Raw genomic sequence first — 17,865 nt, 5'->3', positions numbered from 1 at the left:
CAAAGGGTAGTACTGAATTGTCTCAGGTTTTAAGTTCTCTCTTCTCTTTAACAAAGGAAGTTGGAATTCCAAAAATAATGTTTGAAATATCCTTATTTCTTGACCTTAGTAAACATCAAAGTCTAAGGGACACTCTTGGTCAGATAGATAAATACATAAGAAAAGAGAAGGCTAATGCTCTTAATTTCTCTTTAAAAGAGAATTTAAATTAATTATTTCTATTGATAGAAAACATATACAAAAGAATAAAATTACTGGAATAATTTATTTTTATACCTATGTGTAATATATTTCCATGTAACATCTATGTCTGAAGTATTGTTCAGAAATACATTACAAATTAAACCTTTAGTAGTCACTGTGTTTTATTTTTAAATGTTGCAAAATAGAAGACAGGAACTGTTAGCACCCTCTCTAAAATCAAAGATATTCTAATTGTTTTCTGTTTTGTCACAGGATAAAGAAAGAAGAAGCAACATGGCAATCTGGACAGAAAATGAAGTTTATCTTGGATATGCTCGTCTTAAATTTGTTAAAATAGTAACTACTGAAAAACTGAAAGGACTTCTACATATGTCACCAACTGCTACTCTGACTATACATAATGTTGAGTATACAGGACACCCTTTGGAACTTGCCTTGTTATTAAATTACTGCATTATATGTAACACCTCCAAAACAATTTACCTAGTGATACACAATGAAGATACAGTACAGTGGGTATTCCAAGACTTTGCATTAAATGTCAGTATAGACACTTTTTTAATTCCATATTTCCTATATTCAGCAATGCCAGAATTATTACTATGGGACAAACATAGGATCTACTATTATTATCATAATTTCACAGATACTGGAGTTTTACAAACAACTACAGAATTTGGAAATCTATCAAGATTATCACAAAACAGCATTATTCATAATGTTCTTATGGGTAAGTTATCTTCAATCTGCAAAAATTATTCTAGATTTCGTAGACATCTTCCTTATGAAGATGTACAATTTTAATGTATTAAAATATGGTGTTTTTGATAAAGATGTTTAGATGTTTTACCATCTAAAAAATGGTTATCTTTAAAATTCTCTTAATGCTAACTAGGATCTCATAAAGGACTTCCCTGGTGGCTCAGACGGTAAAGAGTCTGCCTGCAATGCAGGCTACCCACTTTGATATTCTTGCCTGGAGAATTCCATATACAGAAGAGGCTGGTGGGCTACAGTCCATGGGGTCTGAAAGAGTCGGACACAACTGAGAGACTAACACTTTCACTTTTTTTCAGGATCTCATAAAGCAAAATGGCAAACTCAAGTTCTTTATTCAGAGGTTCATTTTGATCAATTAGCAAATACACATGCAACTTACATATGTGTCTTCAGTGTAGAAGGTGATGTGTGGTTGTAGTCACTTCCTAGGGCTTAGGGCTCCCATAACAAAAGTACCACAAACTGGCACAGACTTTAAGCCACAGGAATTTATTGTCTCGGTTCTAGAGGCTAGAACTCCACATTTAAAGTGTTGGCAGGGCCATACTCCCTCTGAAATCTGAAGGAATCTTTCCTAGTTTCTCCGACGTGCTGGCAAACCTTGCCATTCTTTCCTTGCAGCTGCAACATTCCAGTCACTGCCTGTGGCATCATATGGCATTCTTCCTGTCTTCATACACCATCCTGTTATAAGGACACCAGGGCCAACCGTAGCCCAGAATGATCTCATCTTAACTAATAACATCTGTTATGACTCTATTTCCAAATATAGTCATGTTCTGAAGCAGCATTTGGAGTTAGAAGTTCAACATAACTTTTTTGAGGGGACACAATTCAACGAAACTGAATTCTATAACAGGTGTTGTAGAGTTAAACCAATCTGTTTTCAAGTCCATAAAAGTATTATTTAACATTTCCAAACCTCAGTGTTCTAATCTAAAATATATTAATAGGACTGTTACGTTGACTAGATACGGGGTTGCATATAAAATGCTTAGAATAATAACTTGGCAAGTGGTAAGCCTTTAACTAATAATAGTTATTCTTGGGCTTCCCTGGTGGCTCAGTGGTAAAGCACCCACCGGCCAATGCAGGAGACACGGGTTCTATCCCTAATCAGGAAGGATCCCACGTGCCTCGGAGCAACTAAGCCTATCTGCACAACTATTGCACCTGTGCTCTAGAGCCTGGGAGCCGTAATTACTGAAGCCTGCATGCCTTAGAACCCATGCTCCACAAGAGTCTCCACATCAATACAATATTGTAAAGTAATTAGCCTCCAATTAAAATAAATTTAAATTAAAAAAAAAAAAGAAGCCCACACACCACAACTAGAGAGTAGCTCCTGCTCTCCACAACTAAAGAAAATTCAGCACAGCAACGAGGACCCAGCACAGCCAAAAATAAAGTAATTAAATTAAAAAGCATATTATTTATTCTTCATGTTATTATTCCTAAAGTAGTATACTGAAGATTATATGAAATGCAAAGAAATAGAAAGTTTGATCCTCAAGGAATCTAGTTAGGAGTTAAATTAACTGGGGTATTTAAAGTAAATATCACTGTTATTTGTAATTGATCTTTCTTGACCCTATATCACCCTTCAACTCACAGCCATTCAATTTTACTACTCCCATTTATAGCAAAACTCCAGGAAGAATTGCCTACTTTCACTTTTTCTCTTTCCTCTCATTGTCTCTTGAATCCACTCTAATCAAATTTTCTCAAAAACTGCCCTTGTCAGGGGTTTCGATGACTCCCACTTTGTTAATCCAGTGGCCAATTTCCAGTCATCTTTTGTGATCTTGCAGCAGCATTTGAAACAATTCAGCGTGGCCTTTTTCCTGAAACACCTTTTCCCAAAGACTTTTGAGGGTATTTTTGATCTTCCTTCTACTTCACCAGCTTCAACCTCTTTTCCATTCTCATCTTCTTAATTCCTAAATGGAGAAGTACCTCTGAACTCTGTTTACATTCATTCTTTGCCCTCCAACCATGATCCTTAGCCTGAAATCAAACTGCTATTTCTTACTACCTCGTGATACTTTCACTCAGATGACTAGTGGGCATCTCAGACTAACATATCCAAAACTGGATCCTTGAGTCCCTCACCCACACTGCAGCCTGCTTCTTCCCTTGTCGTCCCCTATCAAGTGAACAGCTCTTCTTTTCTTCCAACCACAAACCTTGACCTCATCCTTGAATTCTCCCCTTTTACATCCCAAAGCAAGCCATTATCAAATCCTGTTGGCTATGTGTAAAAAGTATATCTAAAATCTAGCCTTTTTTCACCATTCCCACTCCAGTCCAAGCCCCATCCTCTCTGGCCCATAAGTATAAGAGTTTTTTAAGTTGTCTCTCATCTTTTATCCGTGTGCCCCCATCATCAACCAGCTCAGGGTACACCTAGCAGCCAGAGTGAGCCTTTGAAAATATGTGCAAAATCACATTCCTCTGCTTAAAACCCTCATGTGGCTTCTTGTATCGCTCAGAATAAAATGTAAAGCCTTTAGCATAACCTGAAACACAGTATGAGATCTGGCCCTAGACTCTGATGCGCTCACCTATCACTTGACTCTTTGTTCACTGTTACCTAGCCAGACTGGCCTCTTCGCTATTCCTTGGATATCTACCGCCAAGAATATTCTTCACTTTGATATCGACATAACTGTTCTACTTAATTCAGGCTTAAGTCCAAGTAGTTTTTTATGTGTGACTTCTCTGGTAATGTCATAATATGATAGGACTTTCCAATTATTAGAAATATTGTCATATATTTTCTGCTAATAATTTAACTTTGGGAATGCCCTGGTGATCCAGTGGTTAAGAATCTGCCTTGCAATGCAGGGATACAGGTTCGATCTCTGGTTGGGAAACTGGGATCCCACATGCTGTGGAGCAACTGAACCCATGCACCACAACTAGAGAGTCCGTGCACTGCAACAGAAGATCCTCTGTGATTCAGTGAAAATCCCATGTGCAACTAAGACCCGAGGCAGCCAAATAAATCCTAAAATAAAATTTTAAAATATTTTTAAAAATAGTTTAAAATTATAATTCTTATGTTTCAATCTTTAATTCATCTATAGTATTTGGTATGTTAGAAATCTAATTTTATTTCTTATTTTTCCTCTGAAACCTGGTATTGCCTTCAGATCAGTCTTCTATTAAGCAAAACTTGCCCCACAGATCTGAAATGGCAATTTTAGTATATATTTATTCCTCATGTTAAGTAAGTTAAGTTTTAGGCTATTCCCTCCCACTCATCTGTCTTCACAAGATCTATATTGTTGTGATCACTGCAGCTTTAATTACCTAACACACTAAGTGTGTGTGGTTAGTCACCAAGTGTGGGTGTCCGACTCTTTGTGACACTTTGAACTGTAGCCCGCCAGGCTCCTCTGTTTATGAGATTTCTCAAGCAAGAATACTGGAGTGGGTTGCCATTTCCTTCTCCAGGGGATCTTCCCTACCCAGGGGTTGAATTCATATTCTTTGCATTGGCAGACGGATTCTTTACCACTAAGTCACCAGGAAAGCCCCTATCACACTATATAATTTACTTATTTTATGTTTATTGGTTGCCTTCCCTAAAGGAATGTAAGTTACAAAGGAAAAAAATCTTTTATTTTTTACTAATGTGTCCTCCCAACTACCTAGAGTTGTGTGTAGCTATAGTTGAGCATTCAATAAATATGTAATGAATAGATGATTGCATATTTGCCATACATTCCCAATCAGGAATGTTATATGTCTTCATTATTTTTATTTTCTTTAATTGGTCTATTAAATTCTTTCATCTCTTCTTCAGTCAGTTTTAGATGTTTGTATTTATTGGCAAAGACTTCACATTTTAATGTTTAAATTTCTTACATATCTGTATTTGTATTATCTTGCTCATTTATAATATTGTTTATGTCCCTACTTGCTGGTTTGCAAGATATTTATTATTTTTAGAGGTTTTTTGGGTTTTGTTTTCCTTTCCTTTGAAAAGAACTGTTTATCAACTCTACATCTTTTTTTTATTTAATTCCTTAATTTCTGCTTTTATCATTAATGATTCTTTTATATAGAGTGTTATATAAAAATTATGCAAACTTTTATATGTGTTATTATTCTCATTATTTTAAAAAAATTTCTAATTTTCATCTTCATGTTTAATCCAAAATTCACTTAAAAGTGTTTTAATGAGCAGCGTGATAGGAAAACAGGAGTATGTTGACACTTACTATAACATTCTGATTCTAAAAAACAGCATTTCTGATTTGAGTTTGATTAGAATATAATTTATGGCAATTTGTGAAAATGTCATTTAATTATTTAGATTCCAAATGTAAGGTCCAAAAGCCTAAAACACTCTGAATCTCCCTAACTCTTTTATTCACCTTTCTCCTTTCAACTAGTCCTTTTTAAGTGTTGTTTTTGAAAATTAAAGAAAGTATAATCCTGGGAGCTATACACAGAGTGTCGTATCTGAAAAGAAAGCTATGAAACCAACTAGTCCACCTGTTCATTTTATAGATTTGGTTATAGAATCAAAGAGGTTAAGAAGTGTACTCTTTATGAATGTCTATAACTTAGTTATAATACTCTATTAAGGGGAGAAAGTTGATTATTATTTATAGAGCAAACAATGGCACCCCACTCCAGTACTTTTGCCTAGAAAATCCCATGGACGGAGGAGCCTGGTGGGCTGCAGTCCATGGGGTCGCTAAGAGTCGGACATGACTGACTGACTTCACTTTCACTTTTCACTTTTATGCATTGGAGAAGGAAATGGCAACCCACTCCAGTGTTCTTGCCTGGAGAATCCCAGGGACGGCGGGGCCTGGTGGGCTGCAGTCTATGGGGTCTCACAGAGTCGGACACGACTGAAGCGACTTAGCAGCAGCAGCATAGAGCAAACCTGAAAAGGTGCTAGCTCCTTCACTACCACCTTTTCTTCATCCCAACTGCATTAGCCTACTATTGCTGCTGGGCTTCCTAAGGCGGCTCAGTGGTAAAAAGAACCTGCCTGCCAATGCAGGAGATGCCGGAGACACAGGTTCACTCCCTGGGCCAGGAAGGTCCCCTGAAGGAGGAAATGTCAACCCACTTCAGTATTCTTGCCTGGAAAACTCCATGGACAGAGGAGCCTGGCAAGCTAAAGTCCATGGGGTCACAAAGAGGTGGACACAACTGAGCGACGGAGCGTGCACACACTATGGCTGCCATAAAAAAATATCACAGACCAGGTGGCTTAAGCAATAGAATTTATTTTTTCACAATTCTGGAGGCTAGAAGTTCAAGATCAAGATGTCATCAAGGCTGCTTTCTGACCGGCTTAGAGACAGTGCCCACCTTCTCACTGTGTCCTCACATAGCCTTTTTTCTTTGTGCCGGCAGAAAGAGAAAGAGATCTCTGGTGTATCTTCCTCCCCTGATAAAGACATCAGTCATATTAGATTAGGGCCCCATCCTTCTGACCTCATTTAACCTTAATTACCTTGTTAGAGCCTCTACATTCAAATACAGTCACAATGAGAGTTGGGGCTTCAACACAGGCATTTTGAGGGGACATAATTTGGTCCATATCACAATACTTCCTGATAATACCATTCCTGTCATACTCACCCTCATTATTATTTAATGCACTAATTCAAGCTCTTTCTTGTATGTTAATGTGATTATAAAAGTCATACAGTGAATGCAAGAAGAAAGGTATGCAGAAAAAGAAAATGCTCTGCTATGAAGTGGGAGAGCAGCTCTCAAACATCATGTAAAGTCATGGGTTTGTGTCTGCACACCTTGATTTTCTCAAAGTATGTAAATATCATTATGAAAGAAATTATTTTGGTTAATAGTGCACTTAAGTAGGGGCTTCCCTGGTGACTCAGGTGGTAAAGAATCTACCTGCAATGTGGGAGACCCAGGTTCGATCCCTGGGCTGTGAAGATCCCCTGGAGAAGGGAATGGCTACCCATTCCAACATTCTTGCCTGGAGAATCCCATGGACAGAGGAGCCTGGTGGGCTACAGTCCACGTCAGCATGGATTTCTGTTAACTTAGAGTAACAAAAACTTTTCTCTTTTTTTTTCCAGATTATTATGGAAATATTGTGGTAAAAATGGAAAACAATGTAATGTTTTATTTCAAGATTAAAATCAAAGATGCAATAAAGCTACATTTATGGACAAATAGCACAGTAAAATCATTAATTTCTTTTAAACCATCTGGTAATATGTATCTCATATATGTTTTTGAAAATGGTGAAGTATATCCAGAGGAATATCCCTTACAACTGGAAGCACAAAGTATAACTTTCAAGACAAAAGAAAAGTGCCCCTATATGGCATTTCATAATGATATTTTTCATTTTTCTTACCTTTTGGACAAGGGACAAAACCTGTCCCTTTGGGCTCAGATAGTCTATCCAGAAAATATTGGTCTATATATTGTTGTAGAATCATATGGCCCCAAAATATTAGAAATAAAAGATCAGATTCAATATGAAATTGCCTTAGGACATTGCAGTAAAACCACGGTAAGTTAATATTTTAAAATTCTTTGATTTTAATAAATGTAAAATTATATATATTATAAATGTTTATAATATTTATTATAACATTTTTCAAAAAATAAATTTATCTTCAAGTTTAGCTTTGAAATATTGAGAAATATGCATGTTTTTAATGAATAATGATATGATAACTCATTAACTTCTGAGTGACAGTTTTTACTTTCAATATCCAGGGCCTCTTTGCCACTTAAAAGCACATTCCTATAGGACTCTTTCATTGTCAATTGTATTGTTCACTTCCTTTTTAAAAAAAATAGTATGTGACTGTTTTGTGGAGTTCTATCTGCTGTCTATGGCACTGTAACACCACCATAAACATAATGCCTTCGAACAACAAGTTCTGTGAGGCAACAGTTCGGGTTATGAGTAGATGGGCAGTTCAGCTAGTTTCATCTTGGGTTTACTCATGAGGCTGTAGTCATCTGGTGGTTTGCCTGGGACAGGATAATGTAAGATGGCTTCATCTGTGTGTCAAATATTTGGTGCAAGCACAGACGTGTTAGTATAGGAGGCCTCAGCTGGAGCGCTTGGCTCTGTTCCACGTGTCCTCTATCCTCCAGGCTGGACCTGGCTTCTTCACTTGGCAGTCTGAGCACAGTGTTCCAAAATGGTGAAAATGGAAGCCACAAGGCCTTTCAAGGCCAACATTTGGCCACAGCTGTATTTGTCAAATCAATTCACAAGGCCTGCTCAGATGGGTGGCCCTCCAAATGCCCATACAGGCAAGCGGCTGGTGGGTGGAAAAGGGCCTTGCAATGGTGGCTCTGCCCTTTGTGCGCCACTCAACAATGGCACTTGCTCCTATGGTGACCCAGGCTTCTTCCCCTAGACTTTCCAGTTTGTGGAGCTCCTTACTCCAGGAGATGTTGCTTCACAGCCAACAGCTGTCCCCTCCCTGGGTCTGCTCTCCAAACCCCACTTTCCAGCACCCAGCCCTGCTCTGTACCAGGAGACACACAACTCAGGCTGGGGTGTGCAGGGGAGCAGCACGGACCATGAGCACAGTTCTTTGTCCTGCCTTCCACAGACCAGTTGTTGTGTTCCCCTCTGATCACGAAAGGTCCCCTTCTGTCCCAGTGGCTTTCCCTACTGGGAGGGTGCTTCTTTGAGTTGCAGGAACCTCTCCTCACCTTCAGCTCCCCACCAGGAGTGCTGGTCCCTTCCCATTTCCTCTTTTCTTTCTTTTTTTTCTTTCTTTTATCCTACCCAGTTGCATGGGAAACTTTCTTGTCCTTTTAGGTGTCCAAGATCTTCCACTAGTATTCAGCAGGTGCTTTGTGAGAATTCCGTTTGTAGATGTATTCTTGATGCACTTGTGAGGAGATGTGAATTCTACCTTCTCCTATTCTGCCATCTTGACTCCTCCTCCTCTTGGGTTAAATTTATTCCTGTGTACTTTATTCTTTCTGGTGCAACTGTGAATGGAATTATTTTGTTTTTTTAAGACTAATTTTTTTATTTTATCTTACTTTTTTGGCTGTGGTGAGTCTTCGTAGCTGCACGTGGGCATTCTCTAGTTGTGATGAGTGGGGTTACTCTCTTGTACTCTCTGGTTGCTGTGAGTGGGCTTCTCATTGCTGTGGCTTCTCTTGTTGCGGAGCACAGGCTCTAGCAAGTGGGTTTCAGAAGTTGCAGTGCATGGGCTCAGTAGTTGTGGCTCGCAGGCTCTAGAATGCAAGTTCAGTAAAGCCATGGGCTTTAGTTGTTCTATAGCATGTGGGATCTTCCTGGACCAGGGATCAGACTTAGTGTCCCTGGCACTGCAAGTCCGATTCTTAACCACTGAACCATCAGGGAAGCCCTGGAATTATTTTCTTGATTTGTCTTTCTGACAGATCCTTATTAGTGTATAGAAATGCACCGATATTTATATATTGATCATGAATTCTGTACCTATATTGATTTGTCTTTTTGGTGGAGTCTTTAGGATTTCTTTACATATTGATATAATATCAAGTCATCTTCAAGTAGTGACAGTTTTATTTTTTCCTCTTTAATTTGGATGCCTTTTATTTGTTTTTCTTGCCTAATTACTCTAGCTAGAACTTGAATAAAAGTGGTGAGTCTTGGTCCAATCTTAGAGGAAAAGCTTTCAGCTTTTTGCCATTGAGTATGATGTTAGCTATGGGGTTATCATGTATCAGCTTTATAATGTTGAGGTTTGTTCCTCTATAAACACTTTATTGAGAGTTTTTATCATAAATGGATGGTGAATATTGTCAAATGCTTTTTCTGCATCTATTGAGATAATCATATGATTTTTATCCTTCATTTTTTTAATGTGCTGTATCACATTGACTGATTTGTACATGTTGAACCATCTGTGCATTCCTGGAGTAAATCCTACTTCATCATGATATATAATCCTTTTAATGTATTGATGAATTTATTTTCCTAAATTTTGTTGAGACTTTTTGCATCTGTGTTCATCAGGAATATTGACCCGTGATATCCTTCTCTGGTGGTATCTTTATCTGGCTTTGGTATCAGAGTAATGCTGGCATTGTAAAATTAGTTCTGAAATGTTCCCTTCTCTATATTTATGGAAGATTTTGAAAAGGATAGGAATTGATTCTTCTATAAATATTGGTAGAATTTACTAGTGAAGCCATTTTGGTCATGGAGTTTTTTGGGGAGGTTTTTGGTTACTGATTCAATCTTCTCACTAGTAATTTGTCTATTTGGATTTTCTGCTTCTTAGTGATTCAGTCTTGTAGGTTACAGGTTTCTAGGAATTTATGCATTTCTTCTAGGTTTCCCAATTTTTTGGCATGTAATTGTTCATAGTAATCTGTTATGATCTTTTTATGTCATAAAAGTATCAGTTGTAATATCTTCTCTTTCATATCTGTTTTTATGTGTTTGAGTCCTCTCTCTTTTTCTCAGTGAGTCTAACTAAAGGTTTGTCAATATTGTTTATACTTTTAAAAAATCAACTCTTATTTTCATTGATCTTTTCTATTGTCATTTTGGTCTCCACTTATTTCTACTCTGACTTTCATTATTTCTTTCCTTCTACTGACCCTAGGCTTTGTTTACGCTTCTTTTTCTAATTCTTTGAGGTATTAAATTAGATTTTTTGCTAACAATTCTTATTTCTTGATGTAGGCCATTTATCACTAGGAGCTTTCCTCTTAGAACTGCTCTGGTGCATTCCATAAATTTTGATATGTTGATATATCAAACATATGCCATGATATGTTGGCTTTCCATTTTCATTTGTCTCGGAAAATTTTATTTCTCCTTTGACCCATTGTTTGTTCAGCAAAATCTGTGAATTTTCCAGTTTTCTTCTTATAATTGATTTCTAGCTTCATATCATGTGGTCAGAAAAGATGCTGGATATGATTTAAATCTTCTTAAATTTATTAGGACTTGTTTTGTGGCCTACTATATAATCTATCTTGGAGAATATTCCATGTGCTTTGAAGAAGAATTCTTTTGCTTTTGGATGGAATGTTCTTGATATGTCTGTTAAGTCATTCTGGTATAAGATGTTGTTTAAAGCCAATGTTTCCTTATTGATTTTCCATCTGGATGATCTATCTATTGATTCAAGTTGGGAACTGAAGTTACCTGCTATTATTGTATTGCTATTTCTCATTTTTATGTGTATATTTGCTCTATATATTTAGGTGCTCCTATGTTAGATGCATAAGTATTATATCATTTTGGATTGATCTTTTATCATTATATAATGACCTCCTTTGTCTATATTATAGTCTTTCTTTTAAAGTATGTTTTGTCTGATAATTATGGCTATCCCATTTTTCTTTTGATTTCCATTTGCATAAAATATCTTTTTCTATCTCTTCAATTTCAATCTGTGTGTATTTTTACATATGATGTGTGTCTCTTATAAGCAGAATACAGATTTTTTTTTTTAATTCTAAGTGACTTTGGTCATGTCCGATTCTTTGCATCCCTATGGACCACAGTCCTCCAGGCTCCTCTGTCCATGGGATTCTTCAGGCAAGAATATTGGAGTGCGTTGCAATACCCTCCTCCAGAGGATCTTCCCAACCCCAGGATCAAACCCATGTGTCTTATGTCTCCTGCAGTGGCAGGTGGGTTCTTTACCACGTGCCACCTGGGAAGCCCTCTGCATACAGATGGGTTGTTTCACCCATTTAGCCATTCTATGTCTTTTAATTAGTTATTGATACATATGTACTGCCATTTTGTTAACTGTTCCTAACTTTTTTGTAGTTCTTCTGTGTTCCTTTCATCTTTTCTGATCTCCTCCTTTCTGGTTTAACAACTTTTTTAGTGGTTTGCTTTAATTCATGTCTCTCTATCTTTTGTGTATCTCATTTAAGTTTTTGCTTTGTGGTTACTATGTGGCTTATGTACAAAAACATATTTATAATAGTCTATTTTAAGTTGATACAACTTACATTTCATAGTTGTATAGTCTAAAGCTATACAACTTTATAGTTGTATAAAGTTCAACTATATAGTCTAAAGCTATACATTTTTACACCCCTTCTTGTGTTTTACATTTTGATGTCACAAGTTACATCTTTTTCTCTTGTGTATCTATGAACAATTATAGCTATTTTTTACTACTTTTGTCTTTAACTTTCATATAGCTTTATATATGATTAATTACCACATTCACATATTAGACTGTTCTGAATTTTACTATATATTTACCTTTGCCAGTTGGGTTTATACTTTCATATTTCCTGTTACTAATAGCACCCTTTCATTTCAACTTAAGAAGTCTCTTTAACATTTAAGTAAAGTTTAGTGATGATGAACTCCTTTGGATTTTGCTTGTCTGAAAAACTATATCTCCTTCAGTTCTGAAAGGCAGTTTTTTACTTTAAGCATTTTGAATATATCATACCACTCTCTTGCATCCTGCAAAGTTATTACTGAAAAATCTACTGGTAGTCTTATGGCGGTTCCCTTGTACACAAGATGCTTTTTAAACTTTCTCCTTGTCTTTAACTTTTGATATTTAATTATGATGTGTCTTGGTATGGGTCTTTTGGAATTTATCTTATTTGGAATTCTCTGGACTTTTTGGATCTGGATGTCTGTTTCCTCTCCCAAGTTAAGAAAGTTTTTTTTAGTCATTATTTCTTCAAACAGCTTTTAAGCCCCTTTCTCCCTCGCTTCTCCTTCTGGGACCCCTGTAATGCAAATGTTGGTCCACCTAATGTTCCATAAGTCCTTTAAGCTATCTTCACTTTGCTTTTTCCTGCTCTGATTTGGTGAGTTCTACTGCCATCTTTGAGTTCACTCATCCTTTCTTCCACTTCATCTATTCTGCTGTTGAACTCTTCTATTGTATGTATCAGTTTAGTTAATGTATTCTTCAGCTCTGTGACTTCTATTTGATACATTCTTATATTTTCAGTCTCTGTTGAAATTCTCACTTTGTTCATCCATTCCTCTTCTGAGCTCAGTGACCATTATTATGATTGTTATTTTGAACTCTATCAGATAAATTACTTATTACTATTTTAGTAAGGCTTTCTTAGGTGATGTTATCTTTTTCTTTCATTTAGAAATATTTCTGCTTCTTCATTTTCCTGTACTCTCTGTGTTAGTTTCTAAGCAGTAAATAAAACAGCTACTTCTTCTAGTCTAGAAGGAGGTGAACCTTACTATTCAACTCTGCTCAAGCTCTTGGTTGTCTCTCAAGCTTTTGTGATTGTCCAAGCCACCTACTTTATTCTTAGTGGCTCTCAGTATTTTAGGGTGTGCTAAGACCCGTCAGTCTTTCAAGGGGGTTGGGAGAGTATCTCAGTACCCAAATGCAAGTTGATTCAAAGCCAGACACTCAGGGGACAGATTTTAAACTGTGCAAATATACTGTTTTCAGGGAGTTGGCATTTCCATCTGCTACTTAAGTGCTGAGTCTCAGGCTGATAGCCAGTTGACAAATGTTTCTTTGTTTGCTGCCATCCCATCAAACCTGTAAGAACAAGCTCTGCTGGCCAACAGAGCCAGACTATTGAGGGATGTGTTCTCTGTTCTCTGAATGGCCAACACAACAGCTGGGGCACCAGATGTGTTAATAGCTACTTTCTCTGAGATACTGACAACCCGGAGTGGGGCAAAAGTAGAGTGCAATACTGGTGCACCTGTCAGCCTCACCAGTCTCTGGAGAGAATTGTAGTCAGTACCTAGATGTTTAATTAGAAGCCTGCCCCATAAGCCACATCTATGGAAATAAGCTACCAAGCCTCTTTCACAGAAAGGCTTAGGATGCATTTTAGTTTACTGTCTCTGCGCTGTTCCCTGGAAAGAACAGTCAGTTAAGAACTGTAATGTTTCTGCATACTGTGAAATAATAGAATCCCTTTCCCATTTAGCAAAGAACTTAATACCATGTTCAAGGCCAAGGACACAATGAAATTAATCCCAGGATTCCATCTTTGTGGGTTGGTGTCTTGACACCAGAACTGGGTGTATGAGAGAAATGAAAAGAAAAAAAGGAACTGAGATTTTACTGAGCTAGTAACTACAAGAAGTGAGATGCCACACCAGGTTAGCAGTACCTGTCTTTCAAGGTGTGGGTTCGAGGTCTGTGGAACCCCTAAACTAACTTACTAGTTTGTAACAACCCAAATTTCTTCCTTCTGTTCCCTCCATTCCAGTCCTAGAGGTGAATAGCTATTTCTTGTAGTCACTAGCTTTTAAGATTTTATTCTCTGCTTCCTGCACTTTTACTATGATGTGTCTAAATGTATGTTTCTTTATTTCTATCCTGTTGGAATTTACTGGGCCTCTTGAATCTCTCAGTCATTGTCTTCAGCAGGTATTTTGTCAAACACTATATGTGCCTCTTTATCTTTTTTTTCTGTTAACACTGATTAAAAATAGGTTAAATTTTCTCAATCTATCCCTTATGAGTTTTTAACTGTCTTCTTTATTTTCGTTCATTTTTGTCTCTGGCATACATTCTTATAATTTTTCTGATCTATCTTCCACCTCACTATTCCCCTTTTTGTCATGCCTAATCTGATGCCAAAATTATATACTATGTGTTTGATTGTTGTATTTTTAATTTTTAGAAGTTTTACTTGTTCTTTTTTAAGGCACACTTACAAATTTTATAGTTTTATCCTGTAGATATTTTCCAGCTTTGGTCATTTATTTCCAAAAAACTAGTAAACATGTCTTTTATAATCTGCATCTATTAGTTTCATATCTGAAGTATGAGCATGTGTATTTCACCTGTTTCTTCTCTCCATCATTGTTTATTCTGGTTATTACTCACACATGCCTTATTTTGGGGCGGGGGTTAGTTATTTTTGACTGTGGGCTATTCATTATACTTGAAAAAGTATTTGTAAGAATTCTCTGAAGTCTAGGAAGAATATGCTTTGATCTTGAGATGATCTGTGTTTGCCAGTGTCGGATATCTAAGGTACCACTGCTCTGAGACTTCTTCAAGTCCCCTGGATCATCAAGCAAACAATTCTAGGATATAAAGCCATGCAAGTACCTGCTCATAGCCACAAATTATTAGGACAATTATTTTTTCTTGCTTTTTCTGATCGCTCAGTGACTGAAGTCACTGGATGGTTAAAGAGAAGGCAAATTTAATCTTAATTTACCCTTACCCAGAGAGTGTAGTCTTCTGATAACACAGGTTAATATAGAGAGAGTATCCAGTTTGATTCTCTATCTTGAATTATCTCTGTTCTAACTAAGTTGACAAATTCCTTTAGGAGAAAGTAGATTATGGGCTCTGGTGTTCTGCTTTACTCCTGGATTCTTAAGTCCCTCTTTTCAAGTATTTGAACTGACAATTCCTTACTTTTTTGTCAGTTACTTGATGCTTTTATGATAACTTTTTAAAAGGCCAATGATTTTATGGTTTTTGATTTGTCTCTTTTTAGGGGAATTTGTCCATATAACCTAGCCCACCACTAGTAGAAATGAAAGTTCCCTGATTATTCTTTAATCATTTATAATGAAATCATTTTTAAATAGATGATCACATTCACAAAGTGTATTTTTAAATAGTTCCATTGTGTGTATATTTTCAGTGTTTATAATTCAAAATAACATACATATATGTTGGTTGAGTTACAGACCCAACTTAAAGCATCATTTAAATGACAACTAGTAAGTAAAGTTTGGAGATTATGCTTCCATTTCACAAAAGATAACATTAAACTTTTTTTTTTTTTACAAGAAAGCACTTGAAATCTGAAAAGATTTATTTATTTATTTATTTTTATATTTGATTAAGTTTTTTTATTTCTTTTTAATTTTATTTTATTTTTAAACTTTACAATATTGTATTGGTTTTGCCAAATATTGAAATGAATCCGCTACAGATATACATGTGTTCCCCATCCTGAACCCTCCTCCCTCCTCCCTCCCCATACCATCCCTCTGGGTCGTCCCAGTGCACCAGCCCCAAGCATCTAGTATCGTGCATCGAACCTAGACTGGCGACTCTTTTCATACATGATATTATACATGTTTCAATGCCATTCTCCCAAATCATCCCACCCTCTCCCTCTCCCACAGAGTCCAAAAACTGTTCTATACATCAGTGTCTCTTTTGCTGTCTCGTATACAGGGTTATTGTTACCATCTTTCTAAATTCCATATATATGCGTTAGTATACTGTATTGGTGTTTTTCTTTCTGGCTTACTTCACTCTGTATAATAGGCTCCAGTTTCATCCACCTCGTTAGAACTGATTCAAATGTTTTCTTTTTAATGGCTGAGTAATACTCCATTGTGTATATGTACCACAGCTTTCTTATCCATTCATCTGCTGATGGACATCTAGGTTGCTTCCATGTCCTGGCTATTATAAACAGTGCTGTGATGAACATTGGGGTACACGTGTCTCTTTCAATTCTGGTTTCCTCTGTGTGTATGCCCAGCACAGTGGGATTGCTGGGTCATAAGGCAGTTCTATTTCCAGTTTTTTAAGGAATCTCCACACTGTTCTCCATAGTGGCTGTACTAGTTTGAATTCCCACCAACAGTGTAAGAGAGTTCCCTTTTCTCCACACCCTCTCCAGCATTTATTGCTTGTAGACTTTTGGATTGCAGCCATTCTGACTGGCGTGAAATGGTACCTCATAGTGGTTTTGATTTGCATTTCTCTAATAATGAGTGATGTTGAGCATCTTTTCATGTGTTTGTTAGCCATCTGTATGTCTTCTTTGGAGAAATGTCTATTTAGTTCTTTGGCCCATTTTTTGATTGGGTCATTTATTTTTCTTGAATTAAGCTGTAGGAGTTGCTTGTATAACATTAAACTTTTTAAATCTAATTACATCCAAGAAAATCCTTGTAAAATAATTTTTATGATTATATATGAAGAAAAATGTGGCATACAGAAGAATATAGGTGCAAATTTGACAATTAGTTCCTTTCTTTGAACATGAAACTAGATTTTTCTCTTTTTTTGCTCTATATTTTTTTAAGTTTTTAATGGTGTACATCCAGTTAACAATGTTGTTAGTTGTTAACTGTCTACCTGATAGTTTCAGGTGGACAGCAAAGGGACTCAGTCATACATACACATGCATCCATTCTCCCCAGACTCCCCTCCCATCCAGGCTGCCACATAACACTGAGCAGAGTTCCCTGTGCTGTATACAGCAGGACCCTGTTGGTTCTTCATTTTATATATAGCAGTGTATACATGTCCACCCCAAACTCCCTAGTAATCCATTTTCCCCATTCTTCCCCTCTGGCAACCATAGGTTCATTCTCTAAGTCTGTGAGTCTCTTTCTGTTTTGTAAAGAAGTTCATTTATATCATTTCTTCTTAGATTCTGCATATAAGGGATGTCATATGATATTTCTCCTCCTCTGTCAGATTTACTTCACTAAGCACGACAATCTCTAGGTCCATCCGTGTTGCTGCAAATACATTATTTTATTCTTCTCAACGGCTGAGTAATATCCCATTGCATATATGTACCACATCTTCTTTATCTGCTCCTCTGTTGATGGAAATTTAGGTTGCTTCCATGTCTTGACTATTGTAAATAGTGCTGCAATGAACATTAGAATGCATGTATTCTTTCAGACCATGTTTTTCTCCAGAGATATGCCCAGGAGTAGGATTGCAGGGTCATCTGGTAGCTCTATTTTTAATTTTTTAAGGAACCTTCACACTGTTCTCCATAGTGGCTATACCAATTTACATTCCTACCAACAATGAGGGTTCTCTTCTCTCTACACCTTCTCCAGCATTTATTGTGGATTTTTTGATGAGAGCCACTTTGGTGTGAGGCGATATCTCATTGAAGTGATTTATTTTTAGTGTGATTACTTTCATAGCGTCAACTTTATCATAAAAGATTGCATATTGTATGTCGTTC

General features: G+C 36.8%; 1 protein-coding gene across 1 annotated transcript in view; it reads left to right on the top strand.

Annotated features, from left to right (window-relative positions):
* CATSPERE (catsper channel auxiliary subunit epsilon) overlaps window positions 1-17,865 on the top strand; it is a 161,869-nt gene that overhangs the window by 92,959 nt on the left and 51,045 nt on the right. The window contains exons 10-11 of the mRNA XM_070768097.1: window positions 457-934; window positions 7,065-7,507. Coding sequence (XP_070624198.1) covers window positions 457-934; window positions 7,065-7,507 — 921 coding nt within the window. The remainder of the gene's footprint in view (window positions 1-456; window positions 935-7,064; window positions 7,508-17,865) is intronic.

The sequence above is a fragment of the Bos indicus genome, chromosome 16, assembly GCF_029378745.1.
Source record: "Bos indicus isolate NIAB-ARS_2022 breed Sahiwal x Tharparkar chromosome 16, NIAB-ARS_B.indTharparkar_mat_pri_1.0, whole genome shotgun sequence".
In the NCBI taxonomy this organism is placed as follows: Eukaryota; Metazoa; Chordata; class Mammalia; order Artiodactyla; family Bovidae; genus Bos; species Bos indicus.
Note: the sequence above shows the minus strand (reverse complement) of the source record. Positions and strands in the feature narration are given on the sequence as shown.